Source organism: Phaenicophaeus curvirostris, chromosome 1 (genome assembly GCF_032191515.1).
Source record: "Phaenicophaeus curvirostris isolate KB17595 chromosome 1, BPBGC_Pcur_1.0, whole genome shotgun sequence".
NCBI classification, from domain to species: Eukaryota; Metazoa; Chordata; class Aves; order Cuculiformes; family Cuculidae; genus Phaenicophaeus; species Phaenicophaeus curvirostris.
Window position 1 is genome coordinate 98,781,678 of NC_091392.1, and position 22,904 is coordinate 98,804,581.

At 46.8% G+C, this 22,904-nt stretch overlaps 1 protein-coding gene across 1 annotated transcript; it reads left to right on the plus strand.

The window, feature by feature from the left end:
- The first annotated feature begins 839 nt into the window (after positions 1–839).
- On the plus strand, positions 840–13,668 carry CD2 (CD2 molecule). The gene is made up of 5 exons (XM_069869665.1): positions 840–1,026; positions 3,748–4,047; positions 6,477–6,719; positions 10,114–10,233; positions 11,704–13,668. The coding sequence occupies exons 1-5, from the start codon at positions 966–968 to the stop codon at positions 11,910–11,912; spliced, it is 933 nt and encodes a 310-aa protein (XP_069725766.1). The 5' UTR covers positions 840–965; the 3' UTR covers positions 11,913–13,668.
- The last annotated feature ends 9,236 nt before the right edge of the window (positions 13,669–22,904 follow it).

Consider the following 22,904-nt stretch of genomic DNA (forward strand, 5'->3'; position numbering starts at 1 on the left):
ACCTATAGCTTCAAGGAAGAAGAACGATATGAAAGAATGAGAAAGATTTCTCTAATATTGTACATCTCCTGTGTGAGAGCTTTTCTTCTGTCTTCTTTCTTGGTCTTTTTCAGTGGTAAAACGCTGGAAGATTTCAGTGGCCCCTGTAGCAGAGGGACCATGTTGAGGATGATACAATTCAAAACCCTCACCACCCCATTGGTTTCATATTGGAATCAGGAATAAAGGTTCTATTAGATTCTCATGGGACTCTGGCCTGAGCTCCCATGCCTCCTCCTCTTGGCTTCTTTCCTCACCATCTTTTCCACACCAACCAGCTTTAGAGCTGGTTTCTGGCTAGGCAAAGGCAGTCTTTTCATCCCCTTCCACACTCATCCCTGTTTCTCAGATTGCTCAAGTGGTCAGCTGTGCCTGCAGGACACCTTTGTGAGGCAAAAGCCGATCCTGATGGTTTCCAAGGGAAGCGTGTCTCCTTTCCATATGCTGTCCAACAGCCATCAGTTTACCTGCTTCCCACAGGGGCCCTGGGCTTGCTGCCCCCTCACTGCTGATGAGGCTATAGAGGAGCAGAAGGATTCACATCATTCTTCCACCACAAAATTGCATCCATCCCACTAGGATTTGAAGGCTGAAGTTGAACTCTTCAGGTGAACATTGAAGGGAATGAGCCTGGCCCTCCAGCTGGGTAGGCAGACCTCAGGGGCATTCCTGCATTTTGGTGCTTTTTCCTTGTCACTGCCTATTGTCCCCATCCTGATAAAACACCCTGTCAAGAAGGGTTTCTTGCGCATGGTTTTTATGTCTCTGCTAGAAACAAGAAGTGCTAGGGTGAGAGCTGGAGGAGGGGAGGAGGGCACAAGGGCTGTACTGACACATGCCACAACAACTTACTCACAGCAGAAAATCCTTCCACCTGTCAGAAGCTATCATTAGACAAGGCAACATTGGATTTTTTGAACCTGAAAATGAACTTTTGGAGGATTTTCCTAGTCAAGTCCTTTCTGCTTTTATTTCCCAGTGTAAAATGTGAGTTTATCTTACCACTTTTTTCTCTTTTGGGTTAGCACTGTTAAAACTGCATTTTAAACCATTTACAACTTGGTGGGATGTTGCTGATAAGAAACTGGTTCCACTTTCCCAATAAGTGAAGACATTTGGGTTATTGCTATTATTATTTAATTTTCAGCTGGGGGGGGGGGAGGTCAGGACCTGAGTTTCCTATTCCAGTTCTAATAATAAGCTGTAAACAGTTTGGATTTTGAGATAATGAGCCTTAATTTGACACATGTATAACGAGAAATGTCAGCATGCAGTTTTCTCTCTGCCCTCAAGGTAGCTTGTACTACATTAGAGATCCAGTTCACGGTGTATTATCGCATGTAATTTCCTTTTCTTATCAAAGACGAGCAAATCTTCTGAAAGTGCAATTATATTCTTCCATAAATATTAACAGAAAGAGTGATATATCTCAGTGTCTTCAGTGGAGCCGAAATAGTCTAGGATGTTAAAACATCTTTTACATTTTGCGTATTATTGCTCTCATTATTTTTTAAAATATTAATCTAAAAACTTAATTAAGGTGTTAACTCACAGATTAGAGAAGGCTATAAGAGAAGGAAACAATACAATCATGCATGGATTCCCCTCCCACCCCTGTTCATTCTCCTATAGATTGTATGTATGGCTGTTTAATGCTCTTCTTTTCCCCTAGAAAGAAATTAATAGATAAATAAAGATTTTTTTAATGCGAGATATAAAACTTCTTCCCCAGCAGAAGTTAAGATTATTCCCTCGAATGGAAAACTTTTGTCAGAGACTTCCTTGCATCTCTCAATTTAATATTGGAGCTTTCCCTTTTAAACCTTTCTTGTGGCTACAAGTGAGCTCTGTGCTGCCAGTTCAGATCTTCTTGCCCCTTGGAGAGCATTTCGGTTGGTGCTAGGAGAAATGCTATTCCATTAACTAATCAGATTTTTAGTATCATATGTGTGGCATATTCAACTTCCCGTTAGCAAGACAGGTATCCAGATAAACATTCAGAGATGTGTCTAGGTGGTCTGGCCATACATATGTAATTGAATTATCCTTTAAAACTTAGATTTACCTCCAAAGAGGTGAGAAAAAATTATAGTCTCTGTTATGCAAATAAATCCTACTACTAGCTCTAAATACCTGAGCGTGACTAAGCAGAAACAAGTATCAGAATTCAAATACTTGGTTATAATCTGGAGTGTCATTTGCGTGGAGGATAGCTGTTTCCAAGGCCCCTTGTTTGATAGCTTGATTTGAGAATATTTCATCAGATATGTCAAATACTGGAAGCGCTGCAGTATTCATTTTCTTGTTGCAGAGTCATGCTATTTTAATCCTTTGATTAGCTCTAATATTGCTATTTTCATGAAATGGCAACTGGATTTCAGTCTCCCCTCTGTGATATAGTTTATCTTTGTCCTAGATACCAGGGAGAAAGGACTGTAATAAAAAAGTGCATAAATGTAGTTTTTCTGTCTGTAGGGAACAAATGCTTAAAATCTATAAAATTAGAGCAGAATCAGCTTTATCTGGTGATGTGAAGAGAAATGCACTCCTGGTGATTGGCTTTATCCTAGAAATTGAAGAGGAATGAACGTAAGAAAATGACAAATGAAATAAGCCATGGCTCTGACTGCACATTCAATTATCAGTGGGCTCATCCCGCCTGACACTTGTGAGCACTCTTCTACCTCCTCCTGCAAATTTTCCACCCGCCATGGGGGTGGAGAGGGTACCTAACTTGAAGTGAACTTCTGACAAACTTTGTACTCTGAAGTTCTGGTTTACTGGAGATGGACCTTGCAAAGGTCACCCAGGCACCGCCCAGAGAGTGCATCATCCCCACTGGTAGTAACGTGACTGATGTTTAGCAGCCTTGGCTTTCCTGAATGTCTCCTTCAGCAACCCCACACTAAGGTCCTGGTAGCACCTTTGGGAAGCATCTTCTCTTACCTCTTACCTGTTCTGGAGAGGAGAACTGTCATCAAAGAAGGCATGCAAAAAGGAGGTATATTTTTGGCCTTTGCTTATCTCCTAACATCTCCAGTGCCCGATCAGTTCTTAGAATGTGGTTAGCTGTTTGTTTCTTCCCACCTTACTTGCTCCACTGTGACCCTGTGCTGGAAAAATCAAGTTAATATATTCCAGCAGGGGAGGTCAGGGGGGAGCACTGCAAGCTGGCAGCACTGGGTCTGCCTCCAGCTAAGTGCCTTACACTTACTGCGTGGCGCGGGACATAGTAGTTATTATTATTGCCATTTATTGCTGAACTGATCCTGTGCAGGGACACTACTAGCTTGTGTTCTTGCTGTCCACAGTAATGTTTGCAGTGGGTGCTCTGAGTACCAGCCTGTGCCGTGTTGAAAACACACCTTATTCTGACCTTATTTTCTGGAAGGGTTAAGTTCATGGGCAGCCATGAATCTTGTCATCCAAAATCAATCCAAATAAGTCAGCCAGAGCATAAAGCCAGATTTTGAAAGCTGGACTCTTATCTTTCTCCTGGTTCAAAATTAAATTGGGTGCTGACGTTGCTCTAATGAACAATCAAGAAGTGCTTTGGAGCTGGGGAAGAAGACAGCATCAGTCATGCAGAGGGGCTTAGGCAACTCAGCAGGGTAGCAAAGAGCAGGGTTTTGGGTCACTGCTGTGGCTGCTGAGCATGGCACGGGGGGTGCTGGAGACATGCTGATGGGCTGGTTGTCCTGTTTACAGGCTCTGTCAGCAAATGGATTTACATGGCTGTGAATGAGTCGGCTCTTCTCAACATCACTGCTGTGACTGGGAGCATATACGATGCAACATGGCTGAGAGACAGAAAAAGGTTTCTTCAGATAAAAGATAGGAAAGTTAAGTACTACGTGAATAAAGAGCAGTGCAGGTGTAAGATATTCCTAAATGGGACCATGCAAATAGAGCAGGTGAGGAAAGAGGACAGTGGAAAGTACACTGTGACTGTCTATCAGCAGGATGGAAGACTGAAGGCAGAAGAAGATTTAATGTTCATCGTTCAGGGTGAGTTGTCAGTCTTTTTGTTACATTCCAAGCACAGCCAAGTAAGTCTTTGTATTCCCACTCCCTCTGACAGCCTTTCGTGCTCATTGCCTCCCTTTCTGTTCAGGAGGGACTTCTGTGAAATGTACCTCTTCCTCCTGCTGCTGACAGCAGTCTAACACTCTTCTCCCTTTTCTTGCTCCTATTGATGCGCTCTGGTCCCCTGCTTCTTTCTGGCTCCCCTCTCTGTCAGCTACCAGGTTTCTATGTGTGCCCAAGAAAGCAGCTGTGAGCATGTCCATGTTGAGAGCAGGGTGAGTGCAGATGACCCTACTGCAGCATCACAGGTGGTGCTGGGAGCCCTTGCGCCCTGAGCCCTGAGCTGGGGCAGCACCACGTGAGTGGGGCTATGCTCCCAACAGCATCCTGCTTCTGGAAACCTCTTGTGGGGTCACAGCAACCTACGTGAGGTACACCTGTGGCTGATGTGCTGTGCACTTCTGGTACTTCTGGTGCTACTTTATGAGCACCGAATTGTGATTTTTGGTCTATAGCTACTGTTGCAGCAAGGTGAGCACCTTGTGTTGCATCTGCCAACTTGCTGAGTAGTGTTTGGGAGCCCAGGTGGCATTAAATACCGGCATTTAGCCAATCCAATTCCACTCCATTTTTACTCTAGCATAAAAAATAGCCAGCAGTCATGTCACCTGAGGTACACCACAATAGGAGTTGAATTTGCAGGGGAAGAAGACCACTGCACCCTCTCCTTGCACAGTGTAACACCACAAATACACAGATTGTGCTGTTCAAAGCTTGAGCAGCGCATACCTGGGGATTTCATTTACATGGATTTAGAGCATGAAGGCAGCCTCCATTCCTGTCTTTGAGAGATCAGATTGGTAGCAGCCTAATGCTTTGGGGATGAGTAGGGAAGATGGGAATAGCTATTCTGCTTCCTTACTGCTGCTGCCACCTCTCCAGACCTCTGACCTGTAGGGCAGCAGTGGGTTTTTCTCCCAGCAAAAGGATGATTTTGCTCTGTCCTCCTTCAGCCAGCATGCACACCTCTGCCAGCTTCTTGAGTCTGTGGGCACCAGCTTGCACTACAGAAGTGATGACTCGATAAGGCAGCAGCAACAGCTGGAATGGTTCCTGTGTGGCTAACTTACTGCTGAGCAATGAGGGCATCTCACTGCTTCAGGAATTATTATTGCAAACTCTCTACAGATCCAGGAAGTCATCAAGGCCTGATGCTACTTACTCATACTTTAAGCCACTGAGCTGTCACTGGGGAGTTGTGGGTTCAATTTCAGGTTGAGGTTGCAAGTGAGCTATGTGCTGCATCATTTAATCTACTGTGCAACAGAGAGGTTGCCTTACTTGTGAGAGCAGTTTTGCAAGTCAAGTCCCTTAGTAACTGTCAGGTTCTAGAGTAATATTTTCAGCCAGATTATACTTTGGTACCAAGGCTGGACAGACAGTTGTACAAAAAAATATTGTTTAGATGGTATCATCACACAAATCCACCATTGGTATCTGGCCTCTAGTGTTTCACACTCGGGTGCTCCTGTGAAGGATAGGTGACGGCTTGCAGAAGATGAGTAGGCTTAATGAGGAAAGGGTGGCTGAAGGTGTCACAGTGTGAACCTAGACTGCATTTGCTATGAGCAGCCCTTACTGGCTTTAAAATTTATGTTCTCTATAATTTACACTGCCTACAAATGGAGGTGGCTCTGGCATGTTTTTGTCTAGCCGATCTGAAAGGTAGAATTTTTTTTTTTCCTGTTATCCCTGCCTGTTACCACTAGCTGGGGAAAACCCAGCAGGCTTTTTTGGCTCTTCCAGTGTCACCAGTTATGGAAAATACAGCTAGCAGTTTGCAGGACACAAGAAGAGATGGAAATCTCTGTCCTAACCTCATTGAGAGCTAAAAAGCACCTGTTTTGTGTTTTCTATTCTGTTATGATCGATTTTCATGCTGTAGCTGTCATGCTAGCTAAGTGCCTTTGGTTATACATAAGGATATTAAGTAGCTGTTTGCCCTGTCTTAGAGAAAATCCCTCCTGATGGCCACAGGCAGATCAGAAGCTGATTTCATTTGCATCAAAAGACTGGGGCTAGACTTGGAGGTGTCCATGGCTCCAAGTCCCTCCCATCTGCTGCCTTCCCCTAAAACCACAATTTCCTCCCCTCACCTGCTCATGTGGTCCAACCATTTTGGTGCAGCTCTGTTTTTTTCTAGGCCAGATTATGTAGGCTAATTTTCTTTATTAATCCCATGTTACTTCTGCGGTAGAGGTGTGACTTACTTGTTGTTCTTCTCTGGCCTCATTAGCTGGTGTTACTCCCTTACAGCTTATCTGAGGGTAATTCTCTGTTCTGCTTAATAACAGAGGCTTTCAAAAGGAAAAGCCATCTGAGATGTGCCTGTCCTTTCTCTTCTTTTTCAGAGCCTGTCCCTCAGCCAATCCTGACTGCTGAATGCAGGAATAAAACCGTATCTGTCAAGTGTGAAGCAAAGCAGAAGACTGAACATGAAACATTTATAATCGAACTGACTCAGGGGAAAAGCAAAATAATCCAAAATAATGCAACAAGTTTGGAATTGATCACACAGTATTCTGGGATGTTCAGATGTGTTTTTAAGAACCAAGTCAGCAAAAAAATGTCTGAAAAAGTAATTAAATGTTCAGGTAAAGCATCTGCTTTTGCCAGAATCTGCTAAGCAGGACCCATAGAACCTGATGCAGTTGGTTTTATCTGTAGAACTGGTTCAGGTGCCAGAAGCATTGATGGTTCTTGGTACCCAGCATTGCAAGTCTAATGCCGCTGCAGTTATTGGGCCTCAGTGCTGCTGTGATAGCCACAAGTTGTGCTTTCTCTTAGTAATTTCCAGTCTTGTCACATCACCAGCCTCTCCACCCTGCCTGCCCCATGGCTACCCTTATAGCATCCCTGCTCTAACAGGAGGAAGGCCAAGCCAGGGACAGTGGGATGTGAGATGGGCCATGTTCCTCCTCTTCTCCAGCAGCTGGTGGTTTTCCTCTGTGCTCAGTGAGACCTGGGGGTCTTTGGGAGAGGGGGAGAAGTCTTTCTGGGGTCAAGTGTCTTGTGAGGGGCAGAGGCGCCCCTGGAACACATTGTAATCCTGCCTCTGCTGGAGGTAAAGTCTCTTGGGGGAAACTGCAGCCTGCTAGCAAGATCAGGCAGGCAGAGGGGTGAATAAATGACAGGTTGTTGCTAATCCCATCATTTTCTTGCTCCCCTCCATCACTGTTGACTCTTCTTCTAAGAACTGTCAGGGCTATCCTGAAAGACTTTTTGGTGTCAGCATTGTGACAGACTCAAGTGATGTTAACCATCACTTGTGGGGGACCAAGGAGGTAAAGCAGAAAGTGGGGAGGTAGGCCTGAAAGTCTTTTAATCACTAGCAACCATCTGCAAAAGACAAAAAAGCACTTGCCCCCTCCTTTTTTTCCTCCTTTATTCTTTTAAAACTAATGGTACTTCCCAAAGGTTTAACTCAGTCAACCAATACAAAGCCAGAGAGTTGACCTCAATAGGAGAGTATAAAACTACTCAAGCTACCACAACATAAATTAACAGCTTAATTTTTTGGAAAATATATCTTGGGATCTTCTCTTATGTGTATGAAGCTATGGCATTGATTTCAGGGAATTCGTTCTTGATTTACATCCTCATGGTAGGGAAATGAGTTGCACACTATTTTTCTCCTTTTCATGATCATACTTAAAAAGATGGTGGTACCTGCTGCCTCTGGATGTGGAAGGGTGCTCTCACAAGAGGAAAAATAAGCTACGTGGACTCTCCAGCTTGGCCTAGAAACCAGGAGGGAGAATTTAGCTGAGCTTTGTTGTGGAATGACTCAGGTGAGCATTGCTCAAATGTACCTTGGATTTTCTTACTCACTTGAAGAAGCATCATCTTTCTAAGCCACAGATGCAGCTGCAGAACCGACGGATCTCAATTTTAAATGGGCAGTGTCATGCTTAAGTGATTAGATAGGCAAAGGAAGTCATTGTTCCTCTCCTAAAAGTTTTGAAAGTTAGGACAAAACCAAGGGATAAATCATACTGGTATGACACTGGATGTGGTGTTCAGTTCAAAGTTCATATTTCCAGTGCAGTGTGGGGGTTCATCCCACCTAACTGCAAGCACTTCATTTAAAGCACTCTCTTGCTCTAAATTCCTGCTAGAGCTAGTGGAGAGTGGGGGGCTCATGGGAGCTGCCTCACTATTTCCAGCTGTTTGTGCCATTATGAATTTAAGGAAAGTCCAAGTCCAAAGACTAGCCCACAGCGTGAGAAGGGAAAGAACAAGCTTTAAGGTACAGAGGCCTTACTGAAGCAATACAAGGTTTGCTGAGGTCAACTGAAGGGCTAAGATCTGAGGGGCAGGGTGGCCTCTGCTTTCTTGTGCAGCCCTTGCCTCCTGAAGGATCCCCCTAATGCCCAAAATAGCCAAAAAAGGTTCTTCTCTGCTGCACAAGTGCCTGACCTGATGGGCTGCCCAGTCCTACTGGTGCTAGCTTGGGATGCAAGGGAGCAGGATGTGGTGTGGACTTCCCAACCAGGTGTGAAAACATGCTCCTGGATGCAAACACATCCAAACTAGCCCAAACATGTTGTCTCAATGAGGAAATACTGACTGAAGCTGACCATCCCAGGGCACTTGGCAGGCAAGCATGGGCCTGCCTTTATTACTGGTACAGGCAGACCTTAGCTATCAGCTAGACAGTTTCACTTCTTCTCAGTCCTTGAGAAAGGACTCTTTCACAGGGGGAGTTGAATGGGAGAGATTGTTTTTACTCAGATTAACAGAGAAAGAAAAGGTTTTCCACATTGATCTTTAAGGTAGAAATATAGCATTTCTCAGACACAAAAAAACCACTAAAACTATGTGGCTCTACCTTTCCTACCTGAACTAGATATCCCTCAACCCTTTCCGTGAGGCAGCAGGAGTCTACCAGCTCCCTAGCAGACTAAAAATCCCTCATCTTGTAGCCAAACGGCCTTCCAACCCTGCTGCCCTCCATGAACATCTGGTCATGCATTTGAGGGCTACTGCCTTGAATTTTGACCTTTAGCATTCAAGGCACACTTGAACAGGCTTCAGCTCAGCTAACTTTTCATATAAGCGTAACGATGCATGAACCTGCCTGGGCTCACCTCCTAGTCAGCTGGGAGAAACAGGCACAGAAAAGGTAAAATACACCTCAGTGTAAGGCTGGTGGCTAAAACAGGTGCAAAGAACCACATCACTGAGGGTACTTATCTTTTCTCCCACTGCGGCAGCCCAGGCTGATACTATATACAGTAGACATCTTGGCTTTGGTGTCATCACTCTTTGCCTTCCACGTGCATTCCCAGTAAATGTTAAGGGTGGTACCAGTGGTCGCATCCCCTTTGGATCTTCATCCCCGGAGAAGCTAAGGAAGGCGCGCTTCTGCTGGGCTCAGCTCCACAGTGCGGTGCTCAAGCGTGAAAGCTGTGTGCCAGGAGGAGAGCCCAAGAAGGAGGTGGCAAAGGAAGGCTAGTGTCCTGCAGACTTTATCTGGCCAAAATAAGGAACACTCATAAAAATTTTGCTCACCAGGCATACCAAACTCGCATTTTGAGGCTGTGGGATGTTTGGTTGTCTCTTTCATTCACTGTTTTTAAAAAATAGCCAAAAATGGAAGAGGAAGTATCAAAATACTATGAAGCAAGCTAGTTTCAGTGTTTCCAGCTGAGTAGGAAGTAGTAAAAAAGCACTGCCTGGATGCTTGTCCCTAAAAGGGTCCATTGCTAGCAAAACCAGGGCATTTATGGTAGCTGAAATATGATGAGCTGGCACATATGAATACTCTGGTTTCAGTTTTATGCAGAACTTAAATCCATCAGGGAGCGATCAAAATTCTCCACCATGACGACCAGCAGCTTTCTGCTGTGTACAGAGAAAAAGCAAAGCGTGGGCTTTGTCACTGGGACTGCCTTTACAGTCAACGGAAGAAAACACAGAATTCTAGGTAGATGTTGTGAAAGTTATTTCTTTCCCTCTAACATACTCTTTCATTCCCTTAACTAGGACAGCTGGACTTTTATCTCATCTTAAGCATTGCAGGAGGCGCAATCTTCTTTGTCATCTTTATGATTTTGGTTATTTATTGTATCAGGAAGAAGAAAGCAGAAAGCCTTGAAAATGAGGGTAAGTGTTTAAGGGGCTTGAGGTTGCCATCCACCCACTTATAATCTTAGAGCTTCCTGCTGACAGCACGCCTGTGGGCAAGAGCATGCCCTCTGCCTTGACATGAGCAAGAACTCGTTTTTTGCATATGGTAAATTTCAGCAGATTGGCTGGCACTGCTAGTCTTTGTTTCTGATATAAGCTTTGAACAAAAGAATTCTTGTTCTCAACCCTTTTTATTTGTTCATGGGGGGAAGAGTCGCTCCTCTAAAGCTTGTCTAAGGCCACCATGACTGTCCATGAGGCTAAAATACATAATTAGACCCCCAATCATCAGAATTTTTTTTTATTAAATTTATATGGTGTAAAGCGTTTGGAAACACTGTAGAAAGTGAGAAGGGGCATGAAGGGCTCATCTTTCCTGTGTTTCCTCAGGCATCTCACAGAGCTTGTCATTTCTACAAAACAATGTCCTTGAAAGCCTGTCAACACTGGAGGTCCAACTTGCAGCACTTTAAAGAGCTGAGGTTTTAAGAGTTAGCAGACATTTCATCTGTGTCCAAAATTCATACCTCTTTAAGACCACAGGAATTAAACCTCCAAAGCCTTCCTAAGAGTGGGCTCCAGTCTTCATGGAGGGGTTGCCTTGAATTACAACAAGGGCATTTCTGCTAGTTTGGGTGGACAGAGGACATTAAGCTGCCACTCAGGAAGCGTTATCTGGCCCACCTGGAGGGGAAGACTAAAGCAGGAGGGAGCTTGCCCTGGCAGGGATGTCACCCTACAGCCAAGGAAGCACCTCCAGATTAAAGGCTTGTTTTTGAGTCCTGTCTCCTCACACTGCGTCAGGCTTCCTGTATGGTCTCAAATAACAGCTAGTCTCTGTGTGAGTCAATTCTTGAGTTACAAAATGGGTGTTAAAGCTGCTTTGTACACCACAACAGTCTATGTCAAGATAAAGAGGACAATGACTGAAGGAAACCTCAGGTGATACCTCAAATGTTCCAGTGGTTTGGCTGACACAAGGGTTAGCACGACTGGTCCTCTGGCCCTCTGGCTTCCATGTGCCTGGAAATCCCAGCATGGTAGAGTGCTTTGATGTTGTTTTCTGGGGTTACTAGCCTTTCAGTAGCCCACTTCCAAAACGGGACAGAAATACTCATGGTGGTGTATGGGGTGTCTATTGGTGACCATCAGGGACTCCCTGACAAAGTCAGTTCCCCCAGCACGGAGAGGGCACAGCTGCCCCAAACGCCCTCAGGTACCTTAACCTCAACCAGGCAGCCAAAAAGCTTTTGGGCATGCCCTGGGGTATGCAAGCAGAAGGGGTTTTGGTTCTGGAATAGCAGGAACACCTCAGAGTGGCAGTGGCCTTCCAGGTAAGACAACACTTGACTTTTTCTTGCTTGGGCCAAGTGCTTTTCCCTGGCTGTTCAACTTCTGTTTAGGCTTGAGTACATGCCTGATTGCTGTGTCCTTCTGTTGTTGCAGACGAGGAGCAAATGATGCAGGCTCGCCAGCTGGAACCTGAAATGGTGGTGCGGGAGCTCCCTCAGCCACCATGCAACCCTACCCCAAAGCAGCTGCGTGTGCAGCAGCGGCCACTGCCACAGCCCCAGATGCAGCAGCAAGCGCTGCCCCCACAGCCCAGGCCTCGCACTCCGCAGCGGACTCCAAACCACCCAAGAGGAAGACCTTGAATGTCTCCCCTGGGAGGGATGGTGGTCTCTCTGCTCCACCGTTCACTGGGAAAAGAAAATTTCCAATAGTCAGGAACCCCTCCTGCCCAGCCTTGCGTAACGCTCAGCTAAGAAACGACAGCTTTCACTGCAGAAAATGAGAGAGAGAGCATCAAATGGAGATGAAAAGACCCAGTGGAGGAGATTCAAGGTGATGGGCATTCATCCTTGTGGCCATTTTTCTTCAAATATCTCCATATTAGAGTATGGAGCATTGAGCCTTGAAACCTGTGTCTTTCTGTGGTTCACTTGTTTTTACTGCACCTTGTTGTTTTCATGCTTTTTGGATGGATTATATCAAGAAGAAGCTAAAGCTCTAGTAATGCAACATGGGCCTAAGGATCTTACAGTGATGTGTCCCGTATCTTTTCTTCTGCTACACTTGAGGACAGCCCTCTGGCTTTAGCATCAAATGCATAACCTCCTGGATCAAAAAACAGTTGTATATAATTAAGTGCTTGTCTGAAGTCAAAAGAATTGGTGTCATCTAATGCAGAGAAGAGAATTCTGAAAGGAGACGTGAGACCCTTGAAGCATGTATGTGGGAAAAATGCAAGTGGAAGATGACTAAACTTTTTACTTTCTCTACCATATTTAAGTCAGAAACCATTGGCTTAAATTGCAGCAAGGGAGAGTTAGGTCAAGACATTTTTTCTTTTTTTTTTTTTCAAATGAAGCACTGAAATAGATCTCTAGGAAAGGATATCCAAAACCGTGGGTTTCAAAGTGCAGATGAGATGAGGCAGCCATCTGTGAGGCATCCTCATCCTGCTGAGGACTGAGGCAATGTGCTACACAGCTTCTTCAAGGACTATTTCAGCTCATTTTTCTGTGACTCCTTGCTGGCAAATAAAATGAAACTTTATTCTCAGTACAGGTCTGTTTGTCTATCCAGGCAATTTTTTTTTTTTTTGTCACAGAAGAGGTCTGATATCCATTGGCTCGTGAAACAAGTGTTACAAACTGCCAAGCAGTCTAATTACTAGTGGCATTGTCTGAATTATCATGGCTTTTCATCACAGGGCCTCCTGATGATGGTGAGGGAGCATGTCCATTGATTGGTAGGCACCCCATGTGTTACCAGGTGAAGAGATAGAACTGCTGAGAGATCTCCTTCTCAAAGGGAGAGGCTGGATTGCACTAACTGCCTGCATCACCCTCTATGTGCTGGACAAACACTGCTTGCTCCTATGGTCCTTGGGGATAGTCACAACTGCCTCTATGGGACAGCTGAAGGTCTGAAAGAGGTTACCTTTTTAGAGCAATGTCTGACTGAGTACACTGGCTGATGTGGTGTAAGAGGCAGCACAGGTGGAGGAGGAGAGAACTGCAAGAGCCACAGAGGATGAGACATCCTGCTAGCTTGTTTTTGCATGAGGCAGAAGAACATGTTGTACCTCTTTCAGGCTTGACTATCCTACACATGTCAGGGGAGTTAAACCAGCCATCCTTTGTTTCTCTTCAGAAATGTGACTATTTTTATCTTCTGGTACAAGGGCAGGGAAGTAAATTATCAGGGAGGAGATTTCTGTCTCCTCCAGAGCTCAGTCACTTTGCTTGAACTTCGATGGCAGACACAGCCCTGGGAGCGTCACTTGCTCTCACCTTAACTTTTTGCAGCTTGTTTAGGGCTTTCACTGTTTAAAGTTGCATTTGTTAAACATTTCATTTGTAACATATGCTATTATCCCTGTAGTGAACGAATAAAGATTAGAGTGAGCGGAGAGGATCTTAGTTCACACCTGTGCTGGTACTTCAGTATCTGGATCTCACTTTGGGACAAAGAAAAATATTTTGGTCCCTGGGCCATGAAAACACAGACACAGGAGGTTTCACACCAGTCCCTGGGAGGCAGCAGCTGCCATCCAGGTGCCAGCAGCTGGTGGGTTTGTGTGGGTGTGGGTGAGCACAGACACCTGGTGTGGCAGCACACGCTGCCTGTCCTGCATGGCTGCAGCTTTATTGGCACTCTCTCCAGAGCAAGCAGCTGAGCTGGGAGTCCTCTGTGGTTGCAGAAGCACTAGTCCTTCCTGGGCGAGAGAGATGGTTACTGGGACCTGTGGAGGAGCGCAAACTCCTCCTGGGATCCCTTGCCACTGGATAGAGCTCTTTGTGCCCCAAGCTTAACAGAGCTACAGAAATGCTTTGGAAATGCTCCTTCCCTGCCACAGAGGCTTGGCGAGCTTCTTGTCATACCTCTGAGAGACCCCCTGGGCTTCCCACCAGCTTCTGCCCTGGGCCCTCCTCTGCCTGGGGCTGGGGCTAGTGGGGTGGCACTTGTCAAAGGACCTTGCAGGGGGACACCAGTGCATATGTGAGGTGGTGCCAGGTTGAGTCCGGCCCAGAACAAAGGTGTGCTTGCTCTTCTGGTAAGAAACTGCAGCACACACTAAGTCATGCCCAATATAGGAATGGGTAGCAAGAAGCTTCTCCACTGTTGGACACAAACTGGGTCCAAAACTGCCCTCAAGACCAGGCTTGAGACCACCCTGTGAACTGTGGAAACCTCTGTTGTCTCATCTTAAAGCATGTGAGGGCTGAGCACACCCAAAAACTGTCCTTGGTTCCCTCTCCTGGGAAGCAGGGCTGCCAGTGAGCATCCTGAGTAGAGGGCAGGCCAAAGGCCATGACAGTGGGGATGAATAAAGTGTGAAGGTGCGTATTATAATACTGCCTTCCACCTGGCTGTTCTAACTGTCGGCTGAGGGAAACACTCTCAGCCACTGTGCAACTCACCACAAGGTCTTCTCTGGTTTACTAGACTCTTGCCCTGTTGCGCTCCAGCTAAATGACTCACAACTGGGTGCTGAGAGGCACAAAGCTAAGTGAAAAGAACTGGATTTAGCCTTATTGGGTGGATTTGTACCCAAACACAGTCCTCTGTCAGGTAGGCAAGAAAATACTGTTAGCACAGAGTCTCATTGGGGTAATATTTTTGATTGACGTCTTTGATTTTGATAGTCACTATTGGTTTTGAGACGCCTCCTGTTTGTTCTGATGCACCCCAATGGACGATACTTGTATGGCCTTGAGTTCTACTTGGTGCCTACTTGAAAATTCAGCAACTTTTCTGAATTTGTGTCATGGAGCACTCCAATCTTGTATTTTTATGCTGTAGGGGATTTTTCAGTTTGGAAAATGAGCTGACAGAAAGACCTAAGAAATAACAGGAAATGCTCAGCTCTGGTGATACTTGCTGCAACGTTTCTTGGTTCTTCTTTTGTAGACACATCTAGCAGTGAGTCAGACAAGATTAAATGTTTTTTTTTCACAACTGACATGCTGAGCTGTGCTCTGTAAGGGTGCTGCCTTGTCTTCCCCAATTTGGACGACACAGCTGATGCTACCTGGGTGTTAGCAGGGATCAGTTTTGCTTGGTGATGTGCTGTTGAGTCAGAGCCGAAGGAAACCCAAACCATTCTATGATTCTATGATTCCGTGAAAGTGTAGCCCTGTGATCAAGCAACTCTTCACTTGTCCTGTGATCCTGCAGCAGTTTTGCAGTCTGAGCAGGCAACCAAAAGATCAATAATCGGTGGTACAGAAGATACAAATCTTCTACCCCAGTCTTAATCTGCCTGACATCAGTAGTGCTTGTTGCCTAAACTTGACCTTTCTAGTAAAGTATAAAAGACCTGCTTGTATCTCAGCTGGACTTTAGCCAGTCCAGAGGGAGGCTTTCTTGCTTCTAGCACAGGCAGTTCTGGAGCCAGTTAGATAATTTAATTTCTAAAATAAAACCTTCAGTCTGTAAAAGGTCAAGTAGGAGACCATGGCTCATTCAAATATCTTCCTTGGAATGCTTGCCACAATGATGTAATGGGGGAAAAGCCACCAAAGACACTGATTTTGTTCTTATTCTGCAACAAATCTTCAGGCTGTGATGCAGAGAAAGACCCCAGCTGGGATTGTGTTGCCCATCAGCTCCCTTCTCCATTCTGGCAGACAGGGCATCAGCTCCCTGAGCATGCTGAAACCTTGCAAAAGGCTTAAGAAATGCTGGGTTTGTCTTTCAAACTGTAGTGCTCCAGGAGATGGGCAATAGGCAAAAGCAGAGCTCAGCCGGGTGGGCGAGGTGCTCCACCAACGCTCCGTGCACGTGCTGGCCATGCAGCGAGTGGGCTGGCATGACTCTCACCTTCTGATCCCCAAACTGGCCAATGGTCACCCTGGGCTCAGAGGGACTGAGAGGCTTGTTCATGTCCTGCAAGTGATAATGTAAGAGGTCTGGCCTTGGATTTTCAGATAAGATCAATTCCACGTAGCTATCAAGCTTCCCACCTATTTCATGGTGTGGGAACAAAGATAAAAGTTAACTGACAGAGAGCACGATAAGAGGTCCCATGACAGTGAAGTGGCCTTCTGACATCCTCTACCACTGTCATCTCAGAGGAGGGATGTCAAATGCAGCCTTCTCCATACCTTCTCCCCCAACAAAGTTCTCCTTCCTGCAGGTGGGAGTTTACAAAAGAGCCTTTCCCCATCCTTGCAGCAGCCCAGCTGCTGCCTTGAGCCACAGATCAGCAGAGGCGGTGGGAGCGCTTCCCTCCCTCAGGGGCACAGCTTTAGCCTTTACACTTGCAGAGTGTTGCCAGAGCAGCAGCTCCAGTGGCTTCTGGTGCTCATCCAAAGCTGCAATTCCCCTCTGCTCTGCTGCTGGGGAGGGGGAGAACTGCAGCTCCACAGGACGGTGAAGTTGCCGTCTCTGGGTGAAGTTGTCCCAGCAAAGCAGCTGGGGCTGATTTGCTATAGCTGGGCTCCAAGCACCTCCTGCCAAGAAGGAAGCCGTCCTTCCTGAAAGGTCAGAAAGGAGTCAACACCCTAACTGCCTCCCAGCTCCATTTCAGAAGGGAGGTTGGCAGTGAAAGTAGAAAACTTGGCAAAATTTCTTACGCTTTGTGGATTTCTGCGGGCAAGGCAAAGGCAAACAACCCCAGGCTGGTGGGGATGCAAACCTACAGCCCCCTCACCAAAATTGTCCATGGTGAAGGGGGAGCTGCTCTCTCCCCAAGAACAGCAGCGGCATGGGTAAAGGGGCCTTCCCAAAGCCCACAGCAGAGCAGCACAACACGGCTGCCGCTCTCCTTGACTTTCTGCTGGAACTGAGAAGGTGCAAAGTGGAGCTGTGGGTAGAGAGGAGCCTGCGCAGCAGAAGGTAACTTCACAGTAGGATCAGTAAAGGGCATCTGCCAATTGCTGCCCAGGGCTTTCTGGGCGGGATTTGGGGCAGACAAGGAGGGCAGGGAGCAGCTGAGCTGGCCCAGGGAGATTAAGCCAGGTTTGGTGCATATAGCACACTGAACAGCGGGGAAGGTGGAGAGGGATGAGCAGGCACAGAAATGGCTGCTTGAATCATAGTAGATGAACTGGATAACCAGGAAGCAGAATTTGAGTCACATCGCTTTCTTACGCTCACAGTCCTGGGTTGGGTCTTCTCTTTGCCTTCAGACCTCTCATCTGAACTGCTAATTGCCCTTTGGGCTCAGGCATGTCTTGCTGGGCCTCATGCCTCCCCCCTCTTTTTTAATCCCAGGACCAGATGCCTTGTTCTCCCCTCCTGTGACATTTCCCCAGGCAGCACTGCTGCAGCGTTACTTTCTTTTCTAGCTTTCATTTCCTACAAAACACCCACTCTGGGCAGTTTATTTTTCCACTTTGAACAACTCCTCAGCACACACCTATGCACACATCAGCCTACGAACAGCCTGCCTGCTGACAGGGAGGAGAGGGGATGTCCAAGGTGCCCTCACGGCTTTGGAACACAGTTCCTTTTCACCATGCCTGCTCTAGGAAGCCTTGCTCCAGAAAGTCACTTTACCATTGTTGGTCTTTGCCAATCTCGTTGGCTCCAAAAGGATCAAAGAGGGTTATGCCTCTTTGCTGTCTCCTGCAGTGGGAGGTGCACAGCTGATGCTGACTCCCCCTTTTCCAAGTCTTGCTGGGCACACTGTGAGCCCTGTCTGCCCAGAGTCTGTGGTGTGGTCCTTCCCTCAGCACATGCATCACCAGTGTAAGTCGCTGGTTTGATCAAAGTACACGCAGAGGTAAGGAGAGGGCAAGGACTAGGGCAAACAAGTGACTGAGGCAACATTTGATCCTGCCCACCTTGCTCTCGGCAGCATCAACCTCAATACAGTGCTGGTGCTTTGCTTTTTTTGGTTGAAATTGTTAGACAGTTTCTGCCTTCAGTGCCTCTGAAATATAGTTTTTGAGATAACAGGAAGAGATAAACACACAACTGAGATGCTGGCTGCATAGTAGTGCTCATTTTTTGCATTTCCCATGTGCTTTCTCCACCTACATAACAACAGCAGGCAAGCGTTTCAGGTTGCTGCCTGGCCTCCCACACAAATAACCGCTTTCATTTCCAGCCCTTCTGGGTGGCATGCGGCAGGTGAGCAAGCGCGGTGAAAAGGCAGGGGGTCTGTGAGTAGAGATGTGCAGGGCATGGGCACTGCTGGCAGCTGGAGGGGAACAGCTCTGAAACAAAACTGTCTGCAGGCATCTCAAAACTGCATTTCTGTGCTTTACTGCTCCCTGGCTAAGCACCAGTGAAATGGGGACAGGAGGTAAGGCTGGCGCATTCGGACAAGTAGCCCTGGAAGAGGCTCACGATGAAATGTCATGCTGCTGTTAGCAGCCAGAGTCAGACAAACCCCTTTTCCTCTCTCAAGAGCAAGGTGAGCTTTCCCATGAAGAATGGGAATGAAATAAAGGGATGCTTGTTTGCCCATGAGTTCCTGTGTAGGGGTTTTCCAGTTTTTCTTTCACAAAACATGCATGCACCTCACTTGCTTCCATGATGGGCTCTTCCCAAAGCCTGCTTCAGCCCCCTCCCCGTTTGGCTGGGTGCCCCAGAACCCCCCGTGTTTGCAGGTAGGTTCTCTGGAGGGTCCTGCTGGGCAGAAGCTCACTAAGCTCCCTGCCTGGAAAGCAGCTCTGTGTCAGAGGCCAGTGGGCTGGGGGCTTGTCCTGCTGTGCTCTCACTCCTGACCCCTCATCTCACACTTAATGATGTGTCCTGTCCCTTAGTGGCTGTCCCTGCCCTGAGCACTAGGCAGATGGCAAACTTGGGAGAGCAAGGATGGGCTGTAGGCTTGGGATATTTCTGTGATGCTTCTGTTCATATTCCTGCTGGGGACAGGGTCCTGATTCCTCCTCTTGGCTAAGAAGGGAGTATTGTAGGTATTGGCTTATGCTGGCATCACTGTTTTATTCCATTTCTACTTTCCTGGAGGTTTTACACCTGTTAAATGCACCACCTGAGGGAGAAGCGTCTCTAGCAATGGCTGTAGAATTCCTGGCTGTGTGAACGGGTGTAGAGCCAACAGACTGTACAACACAAAGGTGATCGCAGGGCCTATGTGCTGCAGGCGCAATGGTCACTGTAACTAGCCAAAACTTCAATTTTAGTTGGCTTCAGTGCGATTTCAGTAGCCAGGGCCAGTGTGAGTGAGTGAATGTGAATGAGGATGTGGTTCCTGTTGCAGGGGAAACGCCTGTATCTCAAAGCCCAAACTCAACCAGCAATACCTCCAGCATGCTTTTGCTGAGCTTCCAGTTTCTATAGACTTTATTTTTCTTTTAGCCATTTAAAAAAAGACAAGCTTAGCCAAAAGCTAACCACTGCAAAAGAGGAACCGCGTGACATCGTTTTTTTAAAAAAGCAGGAAGGAAGCATGTCTGCACAGCAAGTGACTTGTAGGAACCTTCATCCCTCTAGTGGAAATCAAATACTGAGAGTTGGCAGAGTTTCTGAGAGTCTTCCAAAGAAAGGTCTGTTTAATAAGCAAAATAAACAAAAATATGAAATGAAAGAAAAAGTGGAAATAAATGGTGTTCCCACCCTCTTTCTTTATCAGACATCTCATCTTGCCTAGAAGTCCAGGCTGCACATGGGCTGCCTAGTCTCATGCTGCTGAGAACAGCAAATGTGTCCCTGTCTATTGCTGCCAAAGCACACTCTCATTATCTCTTTCTTGTCCATCTCACCCTTCCTCCTTGGCATCCCTGTACCACAAGGTCAGCTTGTCTGGGATATGTTCTAGGGAAAAGAGGCTGGGTATGTTTGCCTCTGAATATCAAATGTTACCTGCGGCATACCTCTCTGTTGATGTTGGAAATACCACATCAAGAAAATTGGGCCAGCTTTAGGAAAAACAACAAACCGCAGCTCAGAAGAGTCACAGATGGTGTCAGGGTTAAAGGGGATGTTGACCAGTGTGGAGAGGCATTTCAAGATGGCAACTGCAGAAGAAGTAGCTGTAAACCTCCTTTCTCTCAAAGCATCTGTGCTAGAGAACAACATCTGTGACAGAGCACCTAAGGCAAATGCAGGCGTGATGTCTTATCTAGAGATGAAAAACTGCACCACTACTGGAGGGCACCAAAGCAGCTGTCTCAACATATGTACACATACGTTAAGCAGTGAGAACTGTTGGTCCTCTTCCTCTCCTGAAGCTTTGAAGGACACGTGCTTCCGAAGCTTTAATAAGAAAAAGTGCAGAAGAATAGTTTACAGGCCTAGATTAATCAGGTGGGAAGCAAAAGCTCTGCTTTTCCTAGGTATAAAATGAAGATGCTTCATCCTTTTGGGGGAAAAAAAATGTTGTAGGAAGGTAGGATGAAGGAAATGATACGGACAATACTTCTCCGTGGGACAGGTGAGGCTTAGCCCAGGACTGCAGACTGGACTGCAGGCACTAACCCCCTGCAGGCTAGGCCTGGGGACACTGCTGCCTGGCCATGACACACTTGGTTCCTCTGTCACGTGAGACCTGGCTGCTCTGCTCCTTCTCCCAGCTCAGTGTCATGTAGGTGTGTGAAAAGCAAGCAGATGATGTCATTGGGCAGTTGTGCCTTGGAAGCAGAAACTTGTCAGCTAGTGGCGTGGCTCCGAGATCTCTGCCATGGCAAGCTGGACACATAGTTACTGCCACTTCAGGGTCCAGAGTGGGCCAGGATGCCCCACCTAAGAAATGCCACTGAAGATGTTTCCTGCAGGGACTTGTGTGCATGAAACAAGTGAATTTTGTGCTGTGCCTGCGTTATAGCCAGAGCTGGTCCTTTTCAGTGATCCTGGGCTAAAGTCTCTACCTTGGGTGGTGACCAGCATGGCTGGAGGAAGGGATACAAAGCTGGACCCATGCTTGAGGGGCAGCTCACCCATTACTGCCCAGGGATCTGACGGCTGCTTGATCTCACTGGCTGAGAAAGGAAATTTGTGTGCTGGCCCTACAATGATAGCAACAGTTATGGATGCTTTATTGTGTTCCCAGATGGCCAAGAAGGCCAATGGCATCTTGGCTTGTATCAGAAATGGCGTGACCAGCAGGTCCAGGGAGGTTATTCTCCCTCTGTACTCGGCACTGGTGAGACCGCTCCTCGAATCCTGTGTTCAGTTCTGGGCCCCTCACCACAAGAAGGATGTTGAGGCTCTGGAGTGAGTCCAGAGAAGAGCAACAAAGCTGGAGAAGGGGCTGGAGAACAGGCCTTATGAGGAACGACTGAGAGAGCTGGGGTTGTTTAGCCTGGAGAAGAGGAGGCTGAGGGGAGACCTCATTGCTCTCTACAACTACCTGAAAGGAGGTTGTAGAGAGGAGGGTGCTGGCCTCTTTCTCCCAAGTGACAGGGGACAGGACAAGAGGGAATGGCCTCAGGCTCCGCCAGGGGAGGTTTAGGCTGGACATTAGGAAAAAATTTTTCACAGAAAGGGTCATTGGGCACTGGAAGAGGCTGCCCAGGGAGGTGGTTGAGTCACCTTCCCTGGTGGTGTTTAAGGGACGGGTGGATGAGGTGCTGAGGGGCATGGTTTGGTATTTGATAGGAATGGTTGGACTCGATGATCGGGTGGGTCTTTTCCAACCTAGTTATTCTATGATTCTATGAAGCACAGCATGTGTAAGCCGGCTACTGGTGAGCACTCTTGGCAGGTAAGGCAGTTTACAGCACAGAACTACCTAGCTGTTCCTGTACAAAGCCCTGTCCTGCAGGATTTGGCCCAAGTCCTTTGTGCAACTGTGCTATCAGCTTTCTCCAGGGACAAGAAGTGGAGGCAGCAGGTGCCCTTCCTGCAGGAGCCTGCTTGGTGCTGCTGTGAGCACGACGTACAGAAGACCAAGGTGGTGCTGTCATCTAGTGGGACAACTATAGCACAGCCCGACAATGGCTCTGTGCCCTTCCTCCCATGCTTCCTTTGTGCTAATTTACGTCCAGACTAATAGGCATGGGAGTATTTTGGGGTCAGAAGGCTTTTCCCTAGAATAGGCAGTGGAAAAGCTGTTATTGTTATATGCTTCATACACAGTATTTATCAGGCTTGTGTTACACAGTCTAGGCTTAAAGGGAGCTTATCCAAATATGTGGACTTAACTGGCCCTTACGTACCTCCCCCAACAGAGTGTATTCTGTGCCTGTAAAAGAGATCAGCCCAATGCACAAATAGAATAATGGTTAATTACCCATTAATTTGGATCTTATTTTGCATGCAAGGAAATCTGAATGGTCAAAGCTAGACACTTCTCTTAAACAGTTGTTCTCCTTTATTTGTATTCAAAACACATCATCAGTCCCTACTTTCTGTTTGTGATCTCTGCTACAATTAGGTTCAAGTTTTGGTTCCTCTTGCAGCTGCTCAGACATGTCCTGCCACTTACACAACATGTGGCAAACCTCACTGTCAGCTTCTCCGAATTTTTCCAGAGGGTACATTGATATGACTTGTCTTCTGGAAGACAAAAAACAATGTCAGAGCCTCAGTGTTTGGGATGTGTTCAAGACTGAGTGTCAACGAAAGGGCAGAGGTGGGAGTAGGGCCTTGCAGCTCATCTTACATCCTTCCCAGCCTCTAATGGCTTTGTCCCGTAAGTGCCTCCTTGTTCCTAACTCAGCAGAAGGAGTGCTGGAAAATCTGATGCTGCAAATTCTGGTGGAGGAACGGGAACTCAAATCACA

What these genes read in the sequence shown, in the direction of transcription:
- CD2 (XM_069869665.1), top strand. Translation starts at nt 966, where the DNA reads ATGAACTTTTGGAGGATTTTCCTAGTCAAGTCCTTTCTGCTTTTATTT. An exon ending in AAAAGTAATTAAATGTTCAG is followed by an intron (nt 6,720 to 10,113) that starts GTAAAGCATCTG and finishes TCCCTTAACTAG; the next exon opens with GACAGCTGGACTTTTATCTC. An exon ending in AGAAAGCCTTGAAAATGAGG is followed by an intron (nt 10,234 to 11,703) that starts GTAAGTGTTTAA and finishes CTGTTGTTGCAG; the next exon opens with ACGAGGAGCAAATGATGCAG.